Source organism: Girardinichthys multiradiatus, chromosome 1, assembly GCF_021462225.1.
Source record: "Girardinichthys multiradiatus isolate DD_20200921_A chromosome 1, DD_fGirMul_XY1, whole genome shotgun sequence".
In the NCBI taxonomy this organism is placed as follows: domain Eukaryota; kingdom Metazoa; phylum Chordata; class Actinopteri; order Cyprinodontiformes; family Goodeidae; genus Girardinichthys; species Girardinichthys multiradiatus.
Genome location: NC_061794.1, coordinates 21,790,083 through 21,800,777, shown reverse-complemented (window position 1 = coordinate 21,800,777; position 10,695 = coordinate 21,790,083). Strand labels below are relative to the sequence as shown.

At 39.6% G+C, this 10,695-nt stretch overlaps 1 protein-coding gene across 2 annotated transcripts in view; it reads left to right on the top strand.

Moving 5' to 3' along the window:
* Positions 1 to 837: 837 nt before the first annotated feature.
* Positions 838 to 10,695, top strand: part of pik3cd (phosphatidylinositol-4,5-bisphosphate 3-kinase, catalytic subunit delta) — a 36,169-nt gene continuing 26,311 nt past the window's right edge. Inside the window, exons 1-6 of one of the 2 annotated variants that reach the window (XM_047377999.1) lie at positions 838 to 1,252; positions 1,887 to 2,098; positions 2,699 to 2,927; positions 3,707 to 3,939; positions 4,213 to 4,389; positions 7,967 to 8,122. In XM_047377999.1, coding sequence (XP_047233955.1) covers positions 1,958 to 2,098; positions 2,699 to 2,927; positions 3,707 to 3,939; positions 4,213 to 4,389; positions 7,967 to 8,122 — 936 coding nt within the window. In that variant the 5' untranslated portion in view covers positions 838 to 1,252; positions 1,887 to 1,957. The remainder of the gene's footprint in view (positions 1,253 to 1,886; positions 2,099 to 2,698; positions 2,928 to 3,706; positions 3,940 to 4,212; positions 4,390 to 7,966; positions 8,123 to 10,695) is intronic. The other variant, XM_047377992.1, reaches the window with a different exon arrangement.

Below are 10,695 nucleotides of genomic sequence, written 5' to 3'. Positions count from 1 at the left end.
TCTGACATATTTATAAAAACAAACTGAACTGCATCTCTGGTGACGCTGAGAGAGCATCTTGTCAGTTCAAACCAGGTGCAGCTCGGCTCTTTAATAACACTAAATAAAACGTGTGTGTTGTTTGTGTCCAACTGTCAGGATGGAACAATTATGTTAAAATGTTGTCACATCAAAACAGAGAGTCTTTTCCCGCACCTCGACGTTATTACCTCATCTGAAATAAGGATGAATTTGGTTCAAGCTATGTGACCTATGAGCTTTCTGATACTGCAAAGGTTTTTTGGAAATTACAAAGATTTATTTGTAAGTCTAAATGTAGATCCCTTTTAGACCAGGAAGTTGTTTGGTCAAAACTTTAATGAAAAAATACATGGTCTCATTTAGCTCCATAAATAACTCAGATCTAAGACATTCTAAAACATGGCAATGTGCTGAAAGAACAACCCACTCAGATCATTCATGAGGCCAACATTTTACAAAAAATATATACATTTTGCATGATGAAACTATCCATAACTCAAGTGGCATATTTTTATAGCTCCACCTGGTTCAAATTCGGTAAAGAAAAAAAAAAAAACTTATATTAAACACGTTTGCTATCAGATTACAGTTATTGAACAAAATAGTCAACAGATTAATCGTTTATCAAAATGATTGTCAGTTGCAGCCCTAGATTTTTTTATTTTATTTTTGTCAGACCCAAATTTCAAGTTCCTTCACAACAACTTATCAAATTAAAACTCCTAAAATTCTAATACGGAGGTTGGTTTTGATGTGGGGCACCCATGATGGCCGGCGGCCCCATCTTGCCCCCCTTTTTAATTCTAGAAGCGCCTCCTAAAAGAGTACAGGAAAAAAAAAAAAAAGTTAAACCCTGCCTACTGCTTCTTTAAACACTACTACTCGTTTACTGATGCTAAACTGACGGAGCTTATCTTCAAGTGTAACCTCTGAGATGGAGGAGGAGGAGGGGGCGGAGGAGGCGTTTCTGCACCGTCTCTTTGCGGACGGTCCCTTGGCCCCTGCGCAGCGCAGCAGCGTCATCGCATGAATGACAGCGCGTCGCATCGAGGCTGGGAGACACTTCACCGCCGCCTCGCAGGAGCTGCTGGAGCCGCGCAGGGCGCTCAACAATCCGGCCGAGCAGGTGGATTTCTGAGCCTCAGCAGACTCATCGGACAGCGGGATGCTCCAGCCTCCATGTTCGCCGCGGTGAGACCATGAGGAGATGACCGGGCTGTGGCGCTGACAGGCAAGTGTGTGCGCCAACAGGTTGGCAAAGCTTTTCGCCATCATGTCAACTAGATGCGAGTTGTTGAGCGTTTCAATGTCAGCTTTTCCCCTTCTTGTTTTATACAATATTTTCCAGCTACCAGCGCAAGAAATATATTCATGTTCGAGGATAGGTGAAATACAGACGCGTTTTTATAGGCCAGCCCTGATCTGCGGAGAAAGCAGCGCTCACAGCACACGTTTCCTCTTAGTAAAATCAACATGGTAATTTTAGTTGAAGGCAAACCGTCAAACTTCGCTCAGTGGGTTTTTTTGGGAAGCAGATTTCAAAACTGTACTTTATGGTTTCATTCGGTTGAAGAGAAGTGTCTTTGTTTCGTGTCCTCTCATTATTTGACCCTTGAGCATTTCTGTTTGTTAAAACACAGACTCTGATGCAGTTAATAAACATGTTGGCCAGTGGCCTCAAACTGGATTATTTTACCCAAGCTCCACTAGAAAGTAGGCTGTTTTAAAATGAACCTGATCAGAATAAGCAGACTACAGAGTCAGACCCCTTTACTCTCATCTTTCATATCATTCATTGATTTTACACATGATCTACATGGTTAGTAAAGATATGTTATTCGTGGACCTATATTAACCCCAGCCAGGCTCTTCCTCTGACTGGGCTTGTGTTCCGGCCAGCAGCAGGGGAGCTGACGGTAAATGAGAGGCCATCACCATGCCCCCGGGGAAGTATGGGACGCAGGAGGAGTGGGAGAAGGAGGGGGACCGGGAGATCTTCATGGATTTTCTGCTGCCTACCGGGATCTTCCTGAAATTCCCAGTGTCTCGAAACGACACCATCAGAAACATCAAGAAAGTACGTTCCCTCTCTTCTTTATGTTCACTTTTTAAAAAGAATCTTGCTGTAAAACATAATTTCTGTTGTAATCACACATTGTTCATGTATCATAAGATAGCCCTGTATTATTGGTAGGCTTAAATTGATTGGCTGCAGGCATGCTCTGTGGCTCAGATGACCACAGCTGCAAATAACTGTTGTCACTCACAATGCATTCTTTGAAAATAAGTCGCCGACTTGAGATGTCCTTCAAACTTTAAACTAATAAAAATAAGTCTCGGTTCAAGCAGTGCTTACTGGTTTTCCTTCAGCGATTAGAGAGGGGGCTGCAGGAATGCTTTCAGAGCGAACATGGCCGGCTCACAGATCTGCTGTGAGGCGCGAGTGTGCCAACCGTTCTGCCACTTCATGCTGTTTGATTCAGCTGCGTTGGGTAATGATTCTCTTGGAAGCCAGGTAGATTAAAAAGAGTTTTCACAAAAGTACCAGAGTAGCTTTAGTTGACAGTTTTGTCATGCCCTGGAATAACTTTGGATGTGTTTTAGCATATTTCTCCAAGTGTTACTGGTTTCTGCAGAGAAAGTTCTGAGTTTTATGTGTTTTATTTTTTCATGCCAGATGGTTTGGAAAAACGCCAGTCGCGAGCCCTTGTTCTGTGGACTGGGCGATCCTGACCTGTACGTCTTCACCTGCATCAACCAGACGGCAGAGCGGGAGGAGCTGGAGGAAGAGTCGAGGCGGATCAGCGACGTGCGGCCTTTCATGTGTGTTCTGAGGCTGGTGGCGAGGGAGGGGGACCGGGGCGAGAAGCTCACCAATGCCCAGATCAGTCTGCTCATCGGCAAAGGTGAGCTGCATCCATCACCAATAGGCTGCTTGTAGGAAGGCTTTTCCATTGGTGTTTGGGACTTTTGAAGTGAGGCTCTGTTAAAAGGGAATTAACGGGCAAAATCTTACCTGAACTAGATAACTATCTACATTTAATATATTGGTCCATTCTCTTTGAACCTGGAAGTCGTATTTTCTGAGTTCTTGGTTGGAAATGGAACAAGAACCGCGTCTGAAGCTGAAATTCTGACTGGGGAAGTTTTAGGTTGCAGAGCAGTCCTGGGTTTAGTGGCCAATATGGCTGCTGCATGTATAAAAGGTTGTGAAAGGTAAAGATAGTATCTATTTATTAGCCCTTCTAACAGTTTGAATCACATTAAACCAGTGGCACAGACAGTGCTCTACAATCTCTACTGTTTGAACCTCGTTTTAAAAACACCAAACTGTCCCTTTAAAGCCTTGGATGTTTTGCACATTGCTGCATTTGGGAAGAAAAACAGAATTATTGGTCCCGTCTTTAAAACAAACTTCTTCTGCTTGTTTCTAGGGAAAATAAGAACCTCAAAAAGTGCTTTAGCAGAGATGCACGAATAAGATGAAGCAGTAGTTAAGAAAATACATTGTTATCTGAGTTTTTAAAGCAGTTTTTACACATTTTTCAAGTAGAAATAATAAACTCGTTACATAAAGCAGCTCTGTACTTCATAAGTGAAGGTTGACTCCTTTCAAAAGGATTCAGCGATGGGTTTGTAATGGTCTAATCCCATGCCTAAAGCATTTTATTTTACAAATGGTCAGGTCTGCACGAGTTTGAAGCCCAGAAGAACCACGAGGTGAATGAGTTTCGAACCAAGATGCGCACGTTTTGCGAAGAGAAGTCCCAGGAGCGGCACAATTTGCCGTGGCAGCGGTGGATGGAGTACAGCTTCCCGTGTGAGCTGGAGCCATGCAGCTCTCCGGCGGCCGGCGGGAGCTCAAAGTCGAAGCACGTCAAGAAGCTCTTCATCAACGTCAAGTTTGAGTCGAGCGATGTGAGTTGTTCTGCTTTATTACTGGGTTATGAGTCAAACAGTCGACTTGTTGATCTCACAAAGAGTGTAGCAGCTTTGATTGGAAAAACACTGGTTCCATCTTGAGTAGTTTTATTGTGGAGGTTGATTTTAAGCAGCAATAAGAAACTTTGGAAATCCCCCTCCCACTGCATTAACCCAACCTTCAAAACATCTCTTAAAAAACAAGTTCAATGGCTAGTTTCTTTGAAGGTGCCACTTAAATTTGTCATATTTTATTCATGGCTCTTGCAGGAAAGCTTCATGCTGCAGCAGGACTCTCAGGATCTCCCTGTGGCTCTGATGAAGAGCGCTCTTAAAAAGAAGGCCACAGTCTTCCGCTCGGTACGGCAGGAACCCGAGGACTACACCCTGCAGGTCAACGGAAGGTGGGAGTTCATTTATGGGAACCACCCGCTGTGCCAGTTCAAGGTGAGCCACTGCAGAAAAACACATCTACCCAATGTCATTTAGCTTTTTACACACGTGTGTGCAACAAGACATCCAATGTCATGCAAAAATTACATTCACTCATCCAACCAAAGGCAACATTAACATATGAATTTATTTATATGTAATATGATGCAATTTCTGACAATTTGAAAGCTTGAGACCTTTAAAAAATGAGTCCTGTCATCATGAGCAATCCCTTTAAGCTTTTTGGAAAACAGAAATAGTAAGGATCTTTAAACACGAGGTCTTTAGCAGTCAGGAAATGTGGATTTCATCTGACAGATGCATAATTTTTAGGTTGTTTGAGAGTGAATTTAACAATGTATTTGCAGCACCAAGGATTTTACAGAAGGAAATACAATCTAAATGAACACAGTATTCGGTAGTAAAATGTTCCAGCTCCTAGCGTGATTGAAACTCTGTAAAGAAATGTCAGCCTTGACCCTGAGAGCTCAGTCAGATCCCAAACTGTATGGTGCTAAAAATCGCTTTTATTTCACCAACTCATATTTCACTTTCTGTTTATGTAAAATGTCAGAGGTTTAGAACAGAGATGCACCAATCAGTCGGCAGGCTAACGGAATCAACCGAATTTTTCTTTGTCAGCTCTTATTGGTGAAAATTACGTATTCTTTTCTGATCTTTAAAATACATCAGAGACGGTGAGAAGTCTCACTGTTTTCTGTCTAAAAACAACCAACAGCAGTTACCGTTATGCTCTCTTTTTTAAGTTTATTGAAAATTGGAAAAAGGCTAGATACATATGCTTTAATGTATAAATGGAAAATAATCTTTTTAATTTACCTTCCACTGGATTGAAAACTATTACCTCTATCAGAAAACCTGCCGCTGCACATTTTTTCTCTTTTATCTGTCCATAGAAAAATAATCAGAATCAGCAGGTCAGAGCTGAAAAACTAACCTAAAAATCGGTATTTGCCAGGAAAAGCTTGTTCGGTGCATCTCCAGCTTTATACCGTAACAGACTGTGATAGCTGTCTTCCCGATCTGGTCCTGTTTCAAGTTACAAAACTTTAAAATACATTTTATTAATGTTTTTAATACTTAAAGCCTAACCTCTGCTGTTTGCTCAGCTTGGCAGATGCTGCATGTCAAGTTTTCATAGCTTTCAGTTATCATTTTGTAAAGAACTACCTAATCTTAAGGGGCTATTTTTAGATTTCGTAGCTATCATTTTCCATTAATCAGCTTTAATGTAAGAATTTACCATTAAAAGATAAGTGATCCCATCAACGGTACAAAACGATATTGATTTTTAATGGTGTGGCAGTCAGATAACTGCATGGGGATGAAACACCACCCATTCAGCTGCTGCTGAAGCTCCTCTAACCCTTCCTTAACTTGTGTGTATTTGAAAAGTCTACCAAATGTTATGAGATGCTATTCAGTGTCCAAAACTATTATTATACAATTCAGGCCTGACCTGCCAAGCCCAGACAACCATGGTATAGACAATGTGAATAAAGCAGAAGCTAAACCATAAACTCCTAATGTTTTAAAGCAAACATAATTCCATCATAGGGGTTTTTTTTTTTTTCTGTTTTCATTATTTCGATTGCCTTGCAATCCCAAACAGTTTTTTTTAAATTTCTCTGCCCTGTTTAGTCTTGTCGTTATGTTTTGGCTGTGTGAATAACCTCTCCTGTGTTATATTTAGAGATGAACCAATTAGATGTTTTCCAGCCAACAACCGATTTCATATTTTCTTTCAGGTCTGATCTGCTGGTTCAGATTTTAACTGATTCAATTGTTTCTCCTACAGACTATTAATTTAAAAAAAAGAGTAAAAAACAGGTTAGAGCTAGAAGTTTTGTACCGACAAAAAAAAGAAAGAAATTACAAGATACTTCACAGGGCGAATGAAAAATAAGCCATGTTCAATCAGAATGTTGTGGGTTCAATACCAGCTTCCCTCCATGCCACATGTCAGCGCCCCCTTGGCCAGGGCACTTGACCCCAAGCTGCCTATTGATCTGTGCACCTGGGTGAAACTAACTGTAAAAACACTTTCATGTGTCATTATGACTAGAAAAGTGCTTAATAAGTTCAGTCTGTTTTACAGTGATATGTCCTTGAAATGACCCTATTTCATTAACCTAACAAAATGTACATTAGAGTCTATGCTGTTGGTTGATGGTTTATACACTGAAACCATGTATAACACGTGGGAATCTTTAGTTTCAAGACATTAAATGAAAAGGGAGGATAATATCTAAATTGTAAGTATTTGACCAAACAATGAACAGAGAATTGACTACTTCCAACTTCTGGCTGGTCTAGTTTTATTGTAATTTTTGCTTTTAAAAGATTCGTAGATGGGTTCATCTCTACTCCTGAGCTGTCTTTTCTTTCCCTCCCTTTTTTTGTCCTTTACTCTTGAATTTTGCTGTGAAACAAACTCACCAAATGCCCATCTGGTAGCTTGTCTGGCATGTCTTAAACAAATACAGCATAGTTTTCTTTTTTTGCTTTTGCATTAAGCTTTTTTTTTTTTTTAGCAAGTACACAGATCAATTTTAGCTGACTGTCTTTTTGGTGAGGGGGATTATTAAAGAGACAGGAACAGAAAAGTGAACATTTTTGCTCTGCAGCAATGTGCTTAGTTAAGAAATTATGTGTTTGGTGAACATTCAATGTTTTCATTAAATCTCTGAAATAATATAGGTATTAACATTCGTTTCTCTCAATTTCATCTAACAGTTAAGGTTACTTCCATTATTCTTCATATGGATGCTCATGCTAGGACTACTTATTGTTCACTAGAAACTATCCTGGTAGAGTTTTGACTTTTAGTGTCTGGGTTTACTATCACTTTGAAGCACAGTTTCCCGAATCTGATATTTTTGTAGTTTTCTGCATTTGTTCCTACGCTTTCGAGCCTTCTGGACCTGCTGCAGAAAGGCGCTTTGCACAGATGTCACAGTAATTTCTCCAACAGACTCTCTTTCTCATCTCTTTCTCTTTTCATGAAGAAATATCTTGGAGGAGCTGCCAGTAGCTTCCCGTCATGCATGCCTTTCGACTGCAAAGATTCAAAGCAAATTCATAAATGCTTGATGCAGATTTTGAGCTGTGTCGCTTTAAATAAAAAAAAAAAAGATATGCAGTCTGGGTTTCACTTAAAACTATTACATCAAGGAAAAAACAACTGAAAGTGTGTTTATTCACTCACCTGAATGCTACGTGTTAGTTTAGATCTGTGCAGGTGGTCAGACAAAAAGTCACATCAGTGGCAACTGTCACATCAGAAGCGAGTCGAGATTTTTGGTGGCAGGAGTCTCCCCTGTTGATTTTGAAACCCCAGCAACCTGCTGGAGTGACTCATATCTGTCCGGCAGGCCTGCTGAGAGGAACTGCTTCCATCCACGCATAATGAGATTTTCACTGCATTAACTTACAGCAAATGAACAGCTTCAGGAGTTTAACCAGTGCTATCAGAACGCTGGGAAATATCTGTGGCTGAGCTGAACGATGGCTTTACCAGTAAGCAAAATGAAAAAACTCCTCTTGTTGTCTCTCTTGTTTGTTTCCCCAGTACATTTTCTTATGTTTAAGGAACAGTCAAAACCCCCAGCTTACCATGGTGCACCACTCCACCATCAGCAAATACCAGGAGGATCAGGGCAGAGTGTGCAGCCAGATGTACAAGACCCGCTCCCTATCCAGACCTCCTCCTCTGCCCCTGAAGAAGGTAAGGAGTCATCATCCCAGCAATGCTCTCTGTTTCCCATCAGTTAAACCTCAACCAGCTTGAGGAGCGTACCATGCTTCAAAACTGTTGTGCAATAATATGCAGATCAGAGGTAGCATCTCAATAAATAAAGTTTTCCAAGGGTCTTACCGCAAGACTCGGACTTTTCCAGTTTGTTGTTTTATGTCATTAAACAAAAGTTCAAAAAGAAGAAAAACACATTCTCGTTCATTTGCACTGAAAGTGAGTGAACAGATAAAAATGCTAAAAACTGAACATTTTTATTAAACAGAAGTTGAAAATTTTAGGTTTGAATTTGGAAGAAATTAACAGAGCGTTTTAATCATTTCAAGAGTTTTCACCAACCTAAGCCGAAAATCCAACATGGCTGCCTTGCACATACTTCTTAGTGAATGTTGCATTAAAAAGAGTTTATTTGCACCTCTGACAATATATCTCATAAAACCCTTTGCACACACTTTAGGAAACTCACACATTTTCCCAATCATAGTTATCTTAGTCATAGTCATCATATCATAGTTAGTTTGATGGCTGAACATAATAATTAGCAAAGCCCACTGCTTTTTGAACTTGAACTGGAACATAGTTAAGTTACGTTTGCTGTCATTGTAAGATCCAAGTCCGAAAGAAAAAATAAATAATTGAACAAATAAAAGTGAATAGCTAATTAACATTTTTATTAATTTGCTGCCCACGACTGATTGGGGGATACCTCAGATTATTTAGAAAATGAGATTTCAAGTTTTTAGTCATAATTTGGTGTAGGGGACATTCGAGATTTTACATCATCTCCAGCCCTAAAAACCAAGAAGGCTGCCTTCCATATTTAAAACTTAGTGTTAGCTACAGTAAAAATGCTTTATTTGCTTATCAGACGAGTTGTATATCATTAAATCAGTCACAGTGCCATTCAACCTCCTTTAATGAGCAAGTTGTAACAGTAAAAAATAGTCTACATTGTCAGCTCGTATTGCTAATCATAGTTAGCCTCATGAATCTGGATATTAGTAAGCAAATCCCACTGTTTTCTAAACTTTCATTTGCTCTTTGTTCACTGTCGCCAACCTCATCACAGTTAGCATGTTTATATCAGAAATGCTCACGTCATTTTTTCCAAGCCAGGTCTCAAGTCTTTTGTCCCAAGTCACAAGTCAGAGTCAACTTAAATAAAAAAATTTTCATAAACTCCATGACATCTACTGCAGCTCTGACCCTACTTAGGCCTAAGTTATTACACAAACATTTGATAATTATCTTTAAATATTTCAATATTTATTAACATTTATCTTCTAACCATTTAACATTTAATTTACCATCCAATCATCTGTCAGTCAGTCAGTCATTTCTTTGCTCCATAGTTGGTTGTGAGGAAACTGGTGCCACCAGCAGTCTAAGGGCAAGAGACGGGGTACACCCTGGTCGCCAGTCCATCGCAGGGCAATCCATCATCTGCTAAAGGATCATTTATATATTTTTTTAAATTGATCAAATATAATAGTTATCCCTTTAGGAATATAAATAGGCATTTAAACTACTAGAAATAGGTTTAAACCTGTTAATGTTAAATTTCTACAATAATCGAAGTGAACAAACTGCATTTTTGTCTTTGTAATGACAAAGTTAACACCTGTTTATCCCTATGTTCATATTGTCCACTCCTTTGTTTTATATTGCACTAAATAAAGTTAAAACATTTGTTCTCAAAACCACATAGTAAAGATGTTTAAACACAGTAAAGCAGCGCATCACCTCTCAGAGCAATCAGTAGCTCACATAGTGCCTTCCCTTCACTTTTATACATGTTAACAGTGATGGCTGATGATAAAAAAATTTTATGGTGGCGCACAAGAGGTCGGGGATTACAACACAACGAGAAACTGTATTTTTCTCCAGCAAAAGCCTCATGAAATTATTATTTTGTAAATAAATGACAGAATCTTCTTTCACTGCCGCCATTCTCTTCTGTTTTGTCGTTGTTGTCGGAGTCGTCTGTTTGTCTCAGTATGTTTGAGTAACTTTCATGCCCGCTCGTCTAAGCTGCCAGGGGTGTGACTTGTATTGACAGGTATCATGAATTAATCAGATTAGATGAGGAATAACACAAAAAGCAACCCAAGGAGAATCTTTAAGAAAGCCATTAGAGACCAGCATGAAGTCACATGGAAGCCAAAGGTTTAGGAACATACATACACACTCATTTGGCCGGCGCCCCTTGCTATTGAAACCTATGTATTCAGGCCTACACAAAAAACTAAATAAACCCAAAATGGAATGGGAATGCTGAAAAATTAAAAGTGAGGCACATGTTATGTGCAAACAAGTGTGATAATTACTGTTTATTGGGTCTATAGTTTTTTTAGTCCTGCAGTTTTGATTAGGGCAGCACCCTGTCGCAAGCCGCCACTGCATGTTAATAAGACTTTAGTCCTAAGCCAGGAGTCAAGTCTCAGGTCTTTATGGCACAAGTCTGAAGTGTTTTATTTTTTGCTACATAAGTATTACTTGAGAAGAGTCTCGAGTCACAATATCAGGGTTATATTCACCTTGTAAAA